An 18,683-nucleotide genomic window follows, 5' to 3' on the forward strand; every position below is an offset into this window, starting at 1 on the left:
TCTGTAATAAATCTGAGAACTTTTGACCATGACTTTACATACTCCATAACTACACAGCAAGTCTATGGAGCCACTGCATTTATCACAGAAAGACTCTGGCCTATGCAGTTCTAACTTTCTATCAAACCGCTTTGATCTACAGGATGACAAAACACCCATTGCCAGCTGCACCAAATGATCATTAGGAGTCATAGGAGTCAGACCCACTACAGTCAGATGAGGTGTACACAGACATAATAACCATGAAATACACAATATTTAATGAAATGGTATCCAGTGCCTTGATTTATTCTGAATTAATTACAAAAGAGGGCAATATGGTAATACAGCACATTGTCAATAAACAATTGGAAATCATGATTAGTGCACAAAATAAAACACCATGACACAATGAAAATGCATGTATCCCTAACTAAGAAAACATGAGGACATGCAGTAGGCTGCAAAGCTCCTGAGGATTACACTTTGCAATATACATTAAGGTTCTCAGAAGCACTGTCCATAAATCCCAACACCAGGTGACTCAAGAAAGGAAGAAAAAAATATCATGCATGGTTACACAAGGACCTTGCTTGCATACTCCGACTTAAACCCTTCAAACAACACCCAGTACTTTTTTTTTTTTCTTTTTTTAACACAAGTGTCATAATTTGGGTGGAATCAGGAAATAAATGCTCTTCTACAATGTGGTAGTAAACAATTCATGACAACACTGTTTCATATCAGTTCCCAGGTATCACAATCAGATGAACCATGAATTAAAAAGGTTTTTCAAATGTATTTCAAAGTTGTTGTTTTTTTACCCAAGATATTAAATAAAATCACATTTTGTTTCTCTCTTCTTGTTACTTTAAAGCTATTCTGAAATGTTTCTTGAAAAGTTTGAAAAATAGAAAGAGAGGATCTTATATGCAGTTTTACCATAGCACCTAGAGAATTCATGTCCTCAGCTTATGTTTATTTATGGCAGCAGTATTTGGCCCATGACACTGCTGTACAGAACTCTTCTGACATCTCCGGTCTGCAAATGCCTGAGAGGTGCTCGAATCCATTCTGGAGTTTGAAATATAGAAAGTATTTTGCTGACTTTAAATGTTCAGAGTATATGGATGGCAAGAACCCTAAAAGCCAGCCGACTGGGTGGGATTTTCCACATAAGTCTCGTTCAAGTCAAATAAAGTTTGATTATCAGGCTCTTCATTAGTTGGACTTGTGACCCTTGGGCGCTTATTTATCTGCACATCCTCTGTATCCTCCAAAGAAGCTCCAGTACTGACAGACTAAAGGAAAAAAACAAACAATATGTAGGTGACTGACAGAAGGACGTAAAAAGGGTTCATAATTAGAGATGAGCGAGTACTGTTCGGATCAGCCGATCCGAACAGCACGCTCCATAGAAATGAATGGATGCACCTGGTACTTCCGCTTTGACGCCGGCCGGCCGCTTAACCCCCCGCGTGCCGGCTACGTCCATTCATTTCTATGCGAGCGTGCTGTTCGGATCGGCTGATTCGAACAGTACTCGCTCATCTCTATTCATAATGTATCAGAAACATTCTACATCATCTTTACGCTAGATTCATACCTGCATTTGGGTTCTATTTGGGGAGTGGGGGGTCTGCTTGGGCACCCCCAAACAGAAACCTAATCCGCTTAAAAAACGGCTACCGCGGAAACTCACGAACCCCATAGACTATAATGGGGTCTGCAGGGTTTTCATCCGAAAAGGGATAAAAATCCGGAGAGAAAAATGATGCATGCAGTGCTTTTCTCTCTGCAAACACTGAACGGAGTTTAAGCACTGGTGTGAACCCAGCCTTAGATCCACTACTATTTTTTTGCTACTTTAAAATTAAAAACAAACTAGAAAAAAAACAACACTACATCAAATGATCGATGCAAAAGAAAGCACAAGGCAGTCAGATCAAGTCTGGTCCTAAATAAGCAGCTTGTTTATAGGCTATCATGTGCAAACTTTACATTAGACACCTAAATAACCGAGACTAAACCTGTTGACAATATTCTATACTAAAGCTGGTTATGCAATTCTATGCAATAAAGCTTTTAGGAGTCCTTAAGAAAAATTTTAAAGTTATCTTCTTTCTTTTTTATTTTTTTACCAAACACTAATCGTCAGAAAAAAACACCCACCAAGCGACACTTCACTCTTTTCGGTAGAGGTTCTTCCAGCGTGAAGATTTCACTGCGCTTGACCATTAACTGAGACGCATCCTCAAACTCCACCTAGACATAAAGGGAAGTCAATAAAGCAAATAAGGAACAGTACGTAGTGAAAATATATGACTGCATTTAGTCCATAAGTAATAATACAGTTATAACAAAAAAGTAGATTTTTGCTGTTCTGGGGTCTTGTTTTGACCGGACAATAAAATGACAATATCCTGCTCTTTTCACTCTGCCCAGAAAACATGATAGCCACCTTACACTTGCGAATCCTATAGGGGTTTTCAAAGCAGAAGTGACCTCGATTTATATCACAAACAATACTGACAAGATCAAAATAGAACTCTACAGATAAGGGCTTGTCCACATCTGCGCCCGGTCTCCATTCATACAGGTTTCCGTTTCCTGCAGAAAACTGAGCAGGAGATGGAAACCTGCAGGACTCTTTCAGACCCATTCACTTGAATGGGTTTGAAAGATATCCAGCCGTGAGCGCCGGTGAGCGTTTTATGCTCTCCGCCGCGAAACCGTTTTTTTTTTAAAACTCGGACACAGAGTCGGACATGCAGCAGAGTCGTTTAAAAAAAAAACGGTTTCGCGGCGGAGAACATAAAACGCTCACCGGCGCACACGGCCAGACTCGGTCTGACAGCTTTCCGACTTCTGCATGCAGAAGACGGAAAGCTCAGAATGGACTCCGGGCGCTAGTGTGAACATAGCGTATCATCCGCTGTAACCCATCATTGCATCTACTACTGACAATACATGACATGGCAGTTTAACTATTTAACAGTTTAACTTCCTCCCTGTACAGAAAATGTCTGGAAAACTGTCCCATAGACCTCAATGAGTTGGCTCCAGTCTATTGCAGGCTGTGGCCATGACTATAACGTAAATCATATCATTAAATATGCACAGGCAAGACGGCTGCCTCCATAACCATGTAAAACTATTAGATTAAAAACTATTTCCTTACCTGATAAATGAGGCTCACATTAGATGAAATAAATTTAGCTTTGTAAATGTTCCCATCTATCCACTGGAGATCCACAACTTCTCCCTCAGCTGGTGGCCCATTTTGTATGCAGTCTCTGCTCTAAAAGAGATACGAAAATACAACGTGACTAATTTAAAGTACAAATGTGAGTGTGTGCGGGTATTTATCTACAGATCTCAGGGATTTTTACAGAGGACTAAAGCGGCCAAGGTAGTATCTACAAAGTCACAATTCATATATGAACAATTAGACAGAACACCTTACCATGATATTTTCAGGATACACGTTGTCACTGTATGAGCCATCATCGAAGTTGACTTCATAGAAAATGTGAGTAGCAGATCCAATCACCTGGCATCTGTAGTACAAACCATTCCGATTCCGACCGATTACAGTTTGGCCTACACTCACCTCCTTGGAGACTGTATTCTGTAAAGAAAAGGCAGGTTATGTTAAAGTAAAAGCGTGTGGTAATATTTGCACTTTTTAAAATGGTTGTTCCACAATCTACAATTATCACAAATCCACTGGTGATAAGTGAGAGATGTCAGACCGCTGAAGGTCCTGAGGTCCCTGGTGGTCCTCACTGCATGACCACAGTGGCAGGGTGCTGGACTGTAGTTCCATTCAAACTCCTTCTTAATCCATTGTAGGGTAGAGAAATAATGGGGGCCATCAAGACTCATGTTCTGTGGACTGTCAGTGGAGCCCCTCAGCTATCACACAGATACTGTTACAAATATATTGGTACAAGGAGCGCCAGAACTCACAAGTCCCTCAATGGTTCCCTGTTCTCTTCAAAGAGAACAACAGTTTCACACAGAGCACACGTGAGTGAAGTCCAAAGAATCTGGAGACACAACGGAGAACATTCTGCTGCCTGCAACATCAGCTGAGTGTGTAGGTAGTAATGTGAAATATTATTCACTAAAGTCAACAATTTATACCAGTAAAGATTTTCAACTTGAATCTTTAGTTATTTCAGATCTTATGTGGGATGTAAGTGTTCCTTTAAGTTTTTGAGCAGTGTATTTTCAGTCACTCTAAAAGCCTTTCTAAATGTCAAGCTTAAAAACAAGCAGCCATCAAAAAAATACAACAGAAAGGTAAAAAGCTTTGAGATTTAGCAGCAAACCTGAACCCTGAACAAAGTGAACCCTTATATAAAAAAAAAAAAAAAAAACCTAAAAGGGTAGATATAGCTGTTTTTAAAGGAATTGTTCAGGACGAGGGGGAAAAAAAATAGATTTTAGAGAGAGAGAGAGAGATTATACATTAATTATATAGTATGTATATCTATCCATTCATCTATATATAAAATATACATGTATGTGTATGAGATATATATATATATATATATATATATATATATATATATATATATATAGTGTGTGTGTGTGTGTTTATGTGTGTATGTCTCTGAGACACTTTACACATATTATATAATTAATGTATAGTCTCCATTTACCCATGAAACAAGTCCACAAATGTCCATAGGTTGTAACTGGTATTGCGGTTCAGCTCCATTTATTTGAATGGACATGAACTGCAGTACCAGACACAGGTAATGCACAGAGATGTGCAGAGGTACCACTGTTTCTTGAAAAAAAAAAAAAGTTAACCCTTTTTTCTGGTCCTGTACAACTGGGGACCTGTAAATATTGAAATTCCCCATGAGAGAACAGCGCTATAGCATTTTTAATGTGTGATGTGCAATTCCCCCTGGAAATGTAGACATACATTGACAACTATGTTACTATTCCCTGCTCACATATACATTAAAGGGGTTGTCCCATCACAAGGATCCTATCTATACTGCTTGTTAATGTGAATGTAAGACTTTTCCTAAATACACTGCTTCAACAAAACTGCTTTGTCTGTCAACTATCTTACTTTATTCACTTCATTGTTGACACTGCGTTTCTATGGCCCTTGGAATTATCTGCTCAAATGTCAAGGGGGGGAGGGAGGAGGGGCTAAGTGCACAGGAGCCAACCTGTGTCTGTAGCTGTTCCTGTGTCTACACCACACGTGACCTAGCTTCCTGCTCTCAGATAAAGGAGGGGGGAACTGAGTGCTGCTTTCTTATATAAAACAGTCTAAATCCTAGTGGGACCTGGTCCCTCTGCTCACTAGGATTTAGCTTTCTTATATAGAGCAGGCTAAAAGCTAGTGGGCAGAAGGACCTGGTCCCTTAGCCCACTAGGATTTAGCTGACTCAAGTGTTATAGGACCTTTGATGACATCACAGGCCCTTCAGTCGTCCCATAGGATCACGCTACGTGGTGGGGGAGCTACACGCTAAATTGGGGGCGGAGCTAAACTGGAGGTAGTCGGACAGTTTGGCTTTGCATATGAAACCCCGCCCACCAATTGACGTCAAAAACCAGGAAGAAAGAAGTCTTTGCAGCAGCGAAGACTGGTGAGCAAGGGACATGGAAATACCCCTTTAAAGTACAGAATGGGTTAGGCCGTTTAACGTACTTATCTTTTCAACAAACTTTGCATAAATCAATAGTACAGTGTGTGTAAATGAGAAATAAAACTATATCTGTCCATTATATGAGATATGTACATTTAATTGTTAGCAATTTTGACCTTTTTTGGACTGTAGTATTTATCTCTGATCTTGTGGATACTAAGTGTTATGCACTGCATAAAGAAGAGACAAGATCTGCTTTATAAAACTGTCAATTTCAATGCAGTGTGAATACTGCAATACTGTGAATACCACAGTTCTAGAGCCAGTTATGTGTTACATTTTTTGCACGGTGGAGTTATGTACTTATGTTTTGCAGGACATGCTAGAGTTTTTATTGGTATAATTTTATGGTTAATAAAATGTTTTGATCACTTATTAAAATACACAACATTCTTGCAATGTTTTTTATTTTAATTTTTTACAGCAGGAAAGATATTGCCTTTGTTTTACGGTAAGGTCATTATGGATGTGTGAATACTAAATCTGCATAGTTTATATAGTAGTAAACCTATTTTGAGATGAAAAGAGCAATTTTTGTTGCAGTTTTAATTTTTTTTTCCGTACCTGTTTAATAAGTCACAAAGATGGCAGATGTAATAGTACAGCATTTCACACAACGATGCTTAAAGGGGTTGCCCCATCAAAAGCATCCTATCCAAAGTGCTAGTTTATGTAGATTTAAGACTTTTCCTAAATACATTGCTTTATCAAAACTGCTTTGTTTGGCCGCTATCTTAATTTATTCACTTCATTGTTTATACTCAGATTCTATGGCCATGGGGCTTATCTGCTCAGTTCCCAAGTGAGTAGCTCCCTGCTCTCAGGGGTGGAGGGAGGGGCTGAGTGCTCAGCAGCAGCTCTGAGCTGTGTATGTCTGACAATAAACGGAGCTCCTCAGATAGGGGAGGGGGGAGGTGAGAGCTCTGGCATTTCTGATTGTGGCTTAATTGAATTTGGCTGATAAGGGCTGAGATAGGGAGTCCTGTACATCTGTACGTATTACAAACTGACTCAAATCCAGCTCTGCTACATCAGCTTATACATCAGCTTCAGACTGTGGTAATGCATTTACAACCAATCCCTCATTACCGACGGCAAACATAGCAGATAGCGGAGCAAGTGAAACCCCGCCCACCAATGTGCTGAGAAAACCAGGAAGTGAACAGAGCACAGAGCCTGCAGGCTGTAGAACAATGGTTATGGGAATACCCCTTTAAGGACTATGAAAGAGGGCCTTTCACGTACTCATCGATGTGTGGTATTATAAACCACTAGAAAGCCAACAATGTGCTGAATTTAGCGCACTCAATTTCTCCAGCATCGGGACGCATACTGGTAAAGGCATCAGCTCGGATATCTCCCTATTGTCAGAAAAATGGTCATTACAGTCTAGCTATGGAACAGTACTGTCAGGGGAACGGGTTTCTCACAGCCCAGCAATGATGCTAGGACATAAGGCCTGCCATTCTGACAGTGAGGAGATATCGGTGCTGAAATTAACGGCACCTATAACTCCAGCACCAGAGCGCATACCAACAAAGTAGACAGTGCTTTCTAGCGGTATATAATACAACACATCTATGAGGACGTGAAAGACCCTCTTTAATTGACAAGATAAACAGCAATGCCCAGGTTCAGTTGCTATGAAATTTAGAGTGAAGAGGCTGCAGCACTTACACATCCATCACATGAATTAGCTGATTGGCGGGGGTGTCTCAAATCAAACCTACACCAAGCTAATCCATATAAGTCTCAAAATTCCCTTTAATGTTAAAATTAAGAGGTAATATTGAAATACTTACAGACTGACCGCTTGCCTTGTGTTTGAAGCATGTGATTGACACAACATAAGGCCAATCGTCAGGCTCCATAGATATACCAGCTGCATGTGCACATGTGACATGGAAGGAGGTGGAACATCGATCAACAGAACACTGGACACAAGCAGCCACCTCTTTTCGGATTTTCTTCCGGCAATATACACATCTCTGCATTGGAGAACAGTATATGTTAATACCATCTACAAATGATCATGTCATGTTTTAAGCTTTTTTCAGTGCCAAAAATATCGATGACCTTAGATAGATCACTAATCTCAGATCCATGGGGTCTGACACCCACAGATCTGATATTTGTTGCACAGACAATGGTGCAGGAAGCAGAGAGCACTGTTCTTTTTGGTAGAACTCAGCCACTGCAGCTTAGCTCTCATTGAAATGAATGGGAAATGATCTGCTATACCTGGTGTAGCCAATACAGCACTGTCTTTAATGCTTCATTCTCTGTGCATCAGCTACTAAAAACAGTTGATCAGTGCGTGTGTTGTGTGTCAAACGGCTTAGCCTTAGGATAAGTCATCAATATTTTTAGCCTGGAAAAACTCATTAACTCACCAGTCTCCACCGCTGTTCTGGAACGGTACTGATGTCCACAGGGTGGCGCTCAATCACATTTACAAAGCGTGCTTCTGGAACTGCAATAGCGCACACAATGTGCACCCACCTAAGATAATTGAGAAATAAGACACAGAATTTAACAAAAGCACGGTCATGTCCACTTGAGAAAATGGGCATTAAACATGAGAAATCGCTAATATATTAAGTAAATAAAATGTTAGTGATAAAGTAAAATAAATCCAAGGAAAATTTATTGATCACATGATAATTTTAACCCCTTCCCGACATGCGCCGTAATAGTACGGCGCATGTCGGGTCTGTAACTATGGCGACCGCCCGGGAGCCGGGCGGCCGCCATAGCCGCCGGGTGTCTACTGCTTTAAGCAGTAGACAACCGGCTCTAATGCCTCCGATCGGTCCCCGGACCGATCGGAGGCATTAACCCCTCCGGCGCCGCGGTCAAAAGCGCCATTTTCCCGGCGGCGCATGGGCGCCGCCATCTTGGCCAGGATCGCCAGCTCCTGGAGCATGCTCCAGGGCTGACGTCTCGTTGCCATGACAGCCGGGAGCCTTGTACAGGCTCCCAGGCTTGTCTGCAAAGCCTCTCTTTTGCAGGCTGTCTATGCAGCCTGCAAAAGAAAGGATGCTTTTTTGCAATGCATTGCAATGCATTAGCATTGTAATGCATTGCATTAGTGATCAGACCACCTGGGGTTCAACACCCCTAGGGGGTCTAATAAATGCAAAAAAAATAAAAAAATAAAAAAAAAGTTAAAAAAAAATATAAAAAGAATTAAAAGTTCAAATCACCCCCCTTTCCCTAGAACACATATAAAAGTAGTTAAAAACTGTGAAACATATACATGTTAGGTATCCCCGCGTCCGAAATCGCCCGCTCTACAAATCTATAAAAATATTTTTCCTGTTCGGTAAACGCCGTAGCGGGAAAAATAGTTGAAAGTGCCAAACCGCCGTTTTTTCTCTGTTTTGATTCCGATAAAAATTTGAATAAAAAGTGATCAAAGCAATAACATTTCCCGAAAATGGTAAAACTAAAAAGTACACCCGGCCCCGCAAAAAAAGACGCCCTATGCATCCCCGTACACTTACGTATAAAAAAGTTACGGCCGTCGGAATATGGCGACTTTTAGAAAAAAAAATTTTTAACACAGTTTTGGAATTTTTTTAAGGGGTCAAAATGTAAATAAAACCATATAAAATTTGGTATCCCTGGAACCGTACCGAAACACAGAATATAGGGGACATGTCATTTTGGCTGCACAGTGAACACCGTAAAACCAAAGCCCGTAAGAAAGTCGCAGAAATGCATTTTTTCTTCAAATCCACCCCATTCTGAATTTTTTTCCTGCTTCCCAGTACATTATATAGAATAATTAATGGTGACATCATGAAGAAAAATTTGTCCCGCAAAAATGAAGACCTCATATGGCTCTAGGAGCGGAGAAATAAAAAAGTTATGGGGTTTAGAAGGAGGGGAGTCAAAAACGAAAAACGAAAATCAAAAAATGCCATCGGCGGGAAGGGGTTAACCCACCTTCTGTCTGTAGTAGACTTTAGAGCACCTCCTCGAAGATTACACAAACTGCAGTCCTGCAAGAGAATTCAATAGAACAGACAAAATAATAATCTACACCAATCTGATAGATGCATTGGGGCATCACACAGGAAAAATGCTGTAGCCACTAACCAAAAAAAAAAAAAAATCTAGCTTCCTATCTGTAGCAGCTGCAATAATTCACACAGAAGCCTGAAAGAACTTGGCAAGTAGGTTCCAAATCATTGGCTAAAATGGAAAGCAGCACTTAATGAGAACTATTCACCACCTCTTTATACCATTCAATAGCTGCTGCTCCATTATTTCTAGTTGATTTTTTCCTCTCTAGCTCCCACTGTTCCTGAGCAATCAATGCTGGTAGTTTTGGTACCTGATATGCTATTTAGTCTCTGTACTGTCAGGAGGGCATTGTCAGGTAGGAGAAGACAAGGGGTGTGATTCTGAGCTCTGACACTAGCTGCATCTGATTGGAGATCTGAATTACACCCCTCTGTCTGACACTGCCCTTCTGATATTACAGAGCTTAAATAGCACATTAGGTGCCAAACTAATTACTTTTGTTTCTCAGGAATGGTGGGGACTAGAGGGAAAATTTCCCCGACTGCTATCATGGTGGTCTGGGGCCCCGGCCATTTCTAGCTGGCTGCCGGGGGTGCGATTGTTGCACCAGTGTCTCTCGGTACCTCCTCTCCCTTTATAGTCTGCTAGCCACCACAGCACAGGTATACTGTGAAAATGGAAGTAAGTGAAGCATTCAGAGCATGTCACACATGGTGGCAACCAGCCTGGAAACTCCAGGTCCAGCATGTAACAAAAGTAATTTAACACTCTCCTTGGACAATCTCTTTAATGGTTTGTCCCAAAATCACTAATTATCTTTTATCCAAAGGATAGGATACTGCAGCCCTGACCAATCACGAGAGTAAATGTAATATGTTCCCCATTTGAAGGGAGTCATAGACATGCAATGCTGCTCATTTTAAAGTCAGTGGGACAGACCAGATGTGTACTCAGCTATGGACATTACTCTCACAAACTTTAGCAGGGAGATAGGAGACCCACATTCTTGTCTTGATGGGGTTTGAGCAGCAGGCTCTCCAGCAATCAGACACTTACCACCAATTCTTTGTATAATGGATAAAAGTGTCTGATCTCCGAGAGCCCTTCTGCATGGTCCCCCATCGACACATGAAGATGCATCTTATAACACCCTACTGAAAGGAGCAATAGACATTCATGTGCACTGCCACTTCATACCAAGCTTATGAGAAAGATGGAGTACACGGCTCAACTATTCTCATCAGTTCCATAGACTTTAAAATGCAAAAAACAACAGCGCAATGCATGACTGGTACGTCTTTCTAAAGTGGGACACACTACATTTGTCATTGTAATTCTCAGGGTCCCTGCGATTACCCGCAAATAGGTAATAAGTGTTGATTATGGGAAACCCTGTTATCTAGAAAAAAAAAAAAAAAAAAACACGCTCCCCCCAAAAAACAAAACTCACAGCATTCCAAGCACAGACTGAACAACGTGAGCAGATCCAATTCTCCTTGACTAAATCTGGATGAATTCCATAACAGCCTGAAGAAAGCAAAATAATCCATTTAATAGTATTGAAGACAAGAATTCCCTACATCATAAGGACCCTGCTAGCTGGAGAAACTTACTGGCATGGACTTGCACACAGCATTTCACACATGACAGTAGGGTGCTGGTACCATCTTCTCCAATGTATGTGCTCACTGGCAAAGGATCCATATTACTCTCACTGGGTGTAAAACACATCTCTGGTGTAATGGGCTTTGTTTTCTGTCCTCGTTTAGGACTGACCGACTCAGACAGCTGAGAAATATCCTGTGAAAGTTTCTACATAGTTAGAGACTCTACTACAAGCTGCAGAAAACTGAATGACAAGGTTCAGGCAGGAAGATATTGTAAATAGGTAGAAAGAATGAAGGTAATTCATGTTATAGGAAGGAATAGAACGACTTCATACCTGTCGGCAAGGATGGAAAAGGGAACACACTGCACAATAAGGCTCTACCAAGGAAGCTATGGCGTTGAATTTCCTCTCTGCGCAAAAATTTGGTGGTTTGTTCTTCCACAAATGTGATAAAAGGTTAGGGAGCGTCTCAGAATCCCCAGCTTCTTCTTCACCAGAGAAGGGGATAGAATCTGCAAGAGGTGATTTGTACAGTAGTGCAATAATTATAATATGCATACAATTGTAAAGTTGGTATAGTCCAAAGAAAAACTGATATGCACTCAAGGATAAGAGGAAGTTCATTTTTGCTGAAATTTTTGGCGGAATCATTTTACATCTAAACAACAAAATGGAAACTCATATTCTAAAGAGGCTCTCTAGACTATTGAAAACTGGAACCTACTGTAGAAACTGCTTCTCCCTTTAAGCCAGAGTATCATGCAGTAATCCTATGGTGCATGGCTTTAAACATACAATCTCCTTCTTCAATCCATAGAGTTGTGTGTGTGAGCTGAATATTGCTATGAATTCTATGTACACAGGGTGATCAAGGGAAAAAGAGAGAAGCCGAAGTGGAGAAGGAAAAAGATTTTCTTAAGATATATTACAAAGTTCTTATATTGCCATGCTCTATTTATTAAGTTAATGATGTCACAAGAATAAAGCTATTGCTTAGATTCAACAAAAAACAGATAGGTAGGTGAACTATCAGGGGACGTTTAAAACTGGAAAACTTAATATTCTTCTAAAAGTATCTTAATATCAAAGACGCATACAAAAAAAAAAATGAGGGGCACCTAAAGTTGTGTACTCCCTAATACCAATATTAGCAGTCTGGAGTCAGTTCAGGTATATCACACTGACAGCTTCTGACTATGTATATCACAGCTGCTAAACAAGAAAGAGGTTAGATTGTGGTCCTTGTAGGGTAAAGGCACTCTAACTGCCCCCATCAATTTCTCAATAGCAGTATTTACCCTATTAGCCCAAAAGAACACCTACGATACATTGCCTCACATTAAATAGCGTGGGAGGGGGATTCAGCTGCCTACAACGATTGCTAGTGACAGTATTCCTACTCGTTACCTCCCTCAAATTGCTAAATAAAAAAAAGAGCCTGGATAGTTTTCCTGACGCGTTTTAAAATGCCACTTGATAGCATGCCAGCATAGATCATCAGAGGCATAAGTCAAAAAAAAAAGAGGTAAGTGCTATGGCATATTCCTCCAGCGTCCTGCATAACCTCCCGCTCCCCCCGCGGCACTTATGTATGGCCGTACATCACTGCAGCGGGGGGAGCGGAAGGTTTTTTTGACTTATGCCTCTGATGATCTATGCTGGCATGCTAACAGCTGGCATTTTGAAACGAGTCAGGAAAACTAGTTCACCTGTTTTTTGTTTAATTGTAGTTGGGCACGTTAATCAGTATTTATTTTTACAACGATTTTTCAGTATTGCTTAGATTCCATTCACATTAAATGTTTCTGTTCAGGGTATAGTTGCATAAAAATAAAAAGAACCAATATACAACTGCCTTAAAACCTTTTAAGCATCTTCAGGTGTATGAACTTGTTCAGTAAATAGTATTAGGTCAGTGGCTTTTAGCTTGTGTAAGCAGATGGCTGGTCAGGTAATGGAGGGGGTGTACATCTCACCCAGACTACTAAGGTGGGTGAGATGAGAAAACTCCAGAAAGAAGGTTTCTCAGCAGATAACTATTGTCTGCTGAGGGTTATTTCAGAGTACCAGTTACTGGGCTGGATTTTTAGGAATGGCAGGTAGGATTGGTAGTGGGACCTGTTATTCCTCCCCCCTCCAGTCCACACTTTGGGGATGTTCCGGCAGTGACTCAGCTGTAGAGAGTCTCCTCATCAAGGAGGCTTAAGAAGTCAGCTCCAGCAGCAGACTTTGGCAGAGCTTGGCTGGAGTGCCAGAGAGGTCGTTTTTGGAGCTCTGTCCTGAATTATTCAACTGGCTTTTGATTTCTGCTATTATAGGTGAGGTAACCTATTCTATGTTTAGTTAGAGCCTAGCCAGGCAGGTATTTTTGTATTGTTTCCTTTTGTTACTGCACAGTTTTGTTTTGAGTGAAAATAAACTCTACCTTTTAATTGGAAAAACCTATTAACCTAATTTTAACAGATTATTTAAGAAAATGTTTTGCAGCTTTGCTCCTAGAATTTCTTAGGGTATGTTCACAAGGAGTTTTTTTGGCAGCAGATTTTGACGCAGCATTCGCCTCAAAATCCGCCTGCCAAAATGGCTCCTGTTGACTTCAATGGGAACCACTCGCTTTTAGCGGAAAAAAGAAGCGACATGCCCTATATTGCCATGGATTCCATGGCTGAATCAGCTGCAGCGTCTGCGGCTCGAGACACGCTTCTGTTTAGGCCAATTCATTCGGACATAATCAGGAGCGGGATACCACGACAGAATGACGATGCTGTATCGGCAACCCGTCGCGGCTAGCCGCACGAAATGTTCACATGGCGGAAAAGGTTTCCGCAACCTTTTCCTTTGTGTGAACATACCCTTAGTGATGTTGGAATATTTATTATCAAGACAGAAAAATAAGATTATTAAATAGATGTATTATTTACCATCATCACTGGACACATCTTGCTTGACTACAGACAAGGGAGAACGGGTTGGTGGTCTACCCAGTGGATGGCGCCTGCTCTTCTTAATTTTCATTTCTGGGAAGAGGGCCTGATGCTGAAGAAATAGAATAAATTCATACCATGACAATTTATCAGTTATTATGTAAGTCACATAAGCACATATGACAGTAACGCACCTTAGGCACTCCCACTTTTTTTGGAATCTCATTAGAAAGTTCATCATCTTTTCTGTCAAGTTCTGTGGCAAAGTGTTCAAATGCCTCTTGGCAGGACATTCGCGTTTTGTCAAACACAATCTTCTTTGACTCAGGTACTACATACAACTTAGGAACTACGCGAGGCTTACATTCACCCTCCCCTGGCAGGTCTAACGAAGAGTCAGAATTTTTTATACTGGAGAATCCAACCTGGGCCCTCTGTTTCTTGCCACATTTTGCATTCTTGGGTTTCAAAAAGCAAGGAAATGTTGCCAATGGATTCTCCAAAAGGTCTGTGAAATAGAGCCAAAAAAAAAAAAAGGAAGAAATCAACATTTTGGATTTTCTCAGAACTATATGAACTGTAACAATACAATTTTCTTGTGTGTCATACAAGAGATACAGCTCAAGTTAAGTAATGACTAAAGCGTACAAAAGGAGCCTTTATGTTTGAAGTCCGACTAAGCATGTGCAGGGTTCAGAGTATACTGGCTGAGGCCTACTGCCCATGACCATAGTGGTTTTTACTGACAGCAAAAAACATGTCCAATTGTCATTGGAATCCGCGGGAAGATAGGGCATGTGGCTTCTTCCTACTAGCTGTAAAAAAGAAAAAAAAAAAATTGCTAACGGGAGAAAAAAAAAAGCGAACAACTCCCACTGAAACTGTAGGTGGATTTTGAGGTGGATTCCGCGTCAAAATCTGTCAGCAAAAAATTGCTGGCTGTCAGTGATGACATAGGCAGTTTCTGAGCCCTTGCAGTCACCATGATGTAACTGAATGACACACTCAAGTTCAAAAAAAGCAGACACTGTCACTCACCATATAATGGAAACCAAAGGGTGCACGACCTTCCAAATCTCTGGACTCCAAAGAGAAAAGCTTTCATGTGAAGGTAACAAATTGTTGAGGTCCGCAATACTTTGGTCCAATTAAAATTCAACTTTTAATAAATCTTCTTAAAAATCCATAATGATGTACATGATATAACAGAAGAAAAAATAACAAACAACAAGTAAAAAAACGCTGACACGTTTCGAGGTACTCTACCCCTTAGTCATGCCATTGCGGACCTCAACAATTTGTTACCTTCACATGAATGACACACTGCCTTAACTAGAGCGATTCCATGATGTCTTGCCACTAGTTTATGCTGCCACGTGATCAGCATCACAAACTTGCCCACAGATTCCCTTTTACATGGCCGATTCTCTGTTCTAGTTGATAAGCCATTGAAGCCTCATACAAAAACGTCCCTGATTTCCCAAATTATTAAATACTTATGATCTCTGCATAGCCATATCCCTAAATAAGTGAGTTTAACCACATGCAAGTAAAAATAAGAAATCCTAATTACAAACCTTTACAACACATTAGATTGCCGTCGTCCTCGCACTTCTTTTCATCATCCATTTTATCATTTGAAAGAACATCACACCCAAATACTTCATTTAGTAGTTTCTGATCTTGTATCTTCTGCCTACGGGGCTGGCTACGTTTCTTGTATGTCCTGGGAAAGAGGCAATGTATAAAAAGTCGGACTTTCTAATTATTTTAATAATTATTTAATAATTTATTAATTTAATAGCTATTTAAATTGTAATCATTTACTAACTTGCAAAAAATTCTTACATTTGTTATCTTACTTGAATTTACATTTCTTTTGCTAAAATATATGAAATGTAGTACTGGTTTATGTCAAACAATATCAAGAAGACACTTGTTTCCTTCTTGGTGAACAGAGGATCAGGGGTCCAATTCGTTCTGTTTATGGTTCTACAATTACGTCTATTCCAATAAGGAGGACAAAAGCTTGTGCCAGACATTTATGCCCGTATTACAAGTGAATTGGGAACGGTGAATTGCACCATACTCACTCCTTATTTACTAAGTTAACTGAAGTCAAGTGGTCCCCAAACCAACTAAAGCACCACCAGATCCTGAAATAACATTGTATTAAAATTACTGAACTTTTTATAGTATGTCTGCTCCTTTACATGTAAACTATACAGTTGAAGCTTATGGTTATAATTTGCCATGCAACTTGAATACAGATTGCAAATTTAAAAAGCTGAATTAAAAAAACAAAAAAACAAAAAAACAAGTAAATAAATTACCTCCGGCCCACTTTCCCTTGAGCTTTTCTCTCCAACCAAGCTTCCAGCTCAGGACTGGTAATCTCAGTCGGTTTCAAATGGTCGAGTATGGTTATATCCTTCCCCTGTTTCCATACTTCATACCGGTCAGGTTGAAGGAATTTGACAAATACATCCATAGAAATCTTCACCATGTCTTTTCGACATGTACACTATACATATACGTAAATATAAAGAAAAATAAAAGTTAACATATAGTAGGACTACCATAGTAAAAGCATTATCCCCTGAAAAATTAATTTGGACAAACCTGTGTGGCCATTTTTCCATAATCAATCCAGCGCAATGTTGCAAAGTTGGTGGATTCAGCACAGTTGAATCCATGGTTAAATCCTGCATGGTACCCATATGGAAAGGTTATCATAAACTCTCCTGCTTCCTGTGTGATCTAGGGAACAAAACAACAACAAAAAAAAAAACGCTCAAGGAATTATTGTAAACAGGAAGAAAATATTTTTCTATCACAGACTAAATGCAACTTACCCGATCAAATGGAATCCCATATTTTTTTAATATGGATGGAGAAATCAGAGTCATTTTATGTCTAAGAAAGGCATCACATCCTTGAGAACTGCCAGGAAAAAATCCTGTAAGAAAAGTGAAATTACAAATTGTAGCACAAACCAGTGAAGATGCTATGGGAATGATATTAAAAAGGACTAAGAATGTAGAAAAGGTAATTCAGTGTATAGATATTTTAACTCTCTGTTCTGTACTCTCTGCTTGGACTGACTAGGTCTCCTGAAAATCTGAATGTTGCTGCTCACTGACTGCAGATTTCAGAAGACACAACACAGCGCCAGCTTCTGTGGTGGGTGGCACCTTTGACTTACTATAGGGGATGTTGGGTTCCACCCAGTTGTCTGTATAAAGTGCTATTTCTCCCATGAAATATGATAAAATCTGCTACAGCGACTCCATCTGAACTTTTGACCCAAATATGAATATGGCCTAACCTAAAATTATTTATTTCAAATTGATCACAATTACCTTTTGCCAAACGTTCTAGCCTTTTCCCATGCTCAGGGGGAATTGCATACCTGAATTAAAATAAATAGAAGAAAAGAAAGAAAAGTGAAAATGAGGCATTAATAGGGAGCATACCACCTCCTTATACATATTCCACTATCATCACCATATTACAGAGCACATTAGTGTGATAAAATTGGATTTTTGTACTCACTGCAAAATCCCTGTCTCATTCTATTCATTGAGGGACAGAGCACCATGCATAGAGGCCCAGCCACTAGGAAAACAAAAATAAAGTGTCGGCTCTGCATCTGGGCTATACCCTCTCTACAGACACTATGTTAGCCAATTTTGCAGCAGGTGAGGGGAAAAAAAAAAAGTGTGAACGAGGAAAGAGCACAAGGAACCAAAAAAAAACAAAACAAAACATGTCCTGAGCCCAGAACAGCCCTGAGCAAGAACATTAAAAAAGAGTGTAATCTGTGAGCCACAATGAATACAACAAGTAAGGAACTTTATAGAGTACATAATTCCAGTTTTCTCGTTTATATCATTGGAGACATAGCACCATGGCATGTCCTAAAGAAGTCCCAGAGGGTGGGAATGACACAGCCATGTGAGTAACCTAGCACCCAACACAGCTATGTGAGCAACCTAGCACACAGTCGCTTGCAGAACCTGAACTGGCATTGGCAGAGGCCACAAAATGACTGATAGAATATTGTGAAAGTGTGGACATAGGTTGCAGCTTTGCAGACCTGAGCAGCGGAAGCCTGATACCAAACAGCCCAGGAAGCACCAACAAACCTCATGGAATGAGACGTCAGATGGAGAGGTGGTGGCCTACCAATAAGCCTTTAGGTCTCCCTGATAGCAGACCGAATCCACCTGGAAATGGAACTCTTGGAAGCAGCCAGGCCCTTGAGAGGACCCTCAGGGAGAACAAGGAGTCCGAAACACAAATAGTCGGTGAGAGACAAAAAGACAAGAATCGCCTGAACCATGTCAAGGTAGTGAGGAAAACGTTCCTCAGGGTGTTTGGGGTCCAGACAAAAGGAAGATAAGACAATTTCCCCATTGATGTGGAAAGAGCAAACAACCTTTGGGAGGAAAT

At 40.4% G+C, this 18,683-nt stretch overlaps 1 protein-coding gene across 2 annotated transcripts in view; it reads right to left on the reverse strand.

Annotated features, from left to right (window-relative positions):
• Positions 1-255: 255 nt before the first annotated feature.
• Positions 256-18,683, reverse strand: part of KDM4B (lysine demethylase 4B) — a 47,828-nt gene continuing 29,400 nt past the window's right edge. For both annotated transcript variants that reach the window (XM_075281114.1, XM_075281107.1), the window contains exons 6-22: positions 17,591-17,640; positions 17,084-17,187; positions 16,851-16,988; positions 16,562-16,752; positions 15,806-15,954; positions 14,423-14,736; positions 14,226-14,340; positions 11,638-11,816; positions 11,309-11,495; positions 11,146-11,222; positions 9,615-9,670; positions 8,057-8,165; positions 7,466-7,651; positions 3,446-3,610; positions 3,161-3,280; positions 2,152-2,244; positions 256-1,280 (exon numbers count right to left, since the gene is read on the reverse strand). In XM_075281114.1, the coding sequence (XP_075137215.1) occupies positions 1,122-1,280; positions 2,152-2,244; positions 3,161-3,280; positions 3,446-3,610; positions 7,466-7,651; positions 8,057-8,165; positions 9,615-9,670; positions 11,146-11,222; positions 11,309-11,495; positions 11,638-11,816; positions 14,226-14,340; positions 14,423-14,736; positions 15,806-15,954; positions 16,562-16,752; positions 16,851-16,988; positions 17,084-17,187; positions 17,591-17,640 (2,392 nt within the window). In that variant the 3' untranslated portion in view covers positions 256-1,121. The remainder of the gene's footprint in view (positions 1,281-2,151; positions 2,245-3,160; positions 3,281-3,445; positions 3,611-7,465; positions 7,652-8,056; positions 8,166-9,614; positions 9,671-11,145; positions 11,223-11,308; positions 11,496-11,637; positions 11,817-14,225; positions 14,341-14,422; positions 14,737-15,805; positions 15,955-16,561; positions 16,753-16,850; positions 16,989-17,083; positions 17,188-17,590; positions 17,641-18,683) is intronic.

Source organism: Leptodactylus fuscus, chromosome 1, assembly GCF_031893055.1.
Source record: "Leptodactylus fuscus isolate aLepFus1 chromosome 1, aLepFus1.hap2, whole genome shotgun sequence".
Classification (NCBI taxonomy): domain Eukaryota; kingdom Metazoa; phylum Chordata; class Amphibia; order Anura; family Leptodactylidae; genus Leptodactylus; species Leptodactylus fuscus.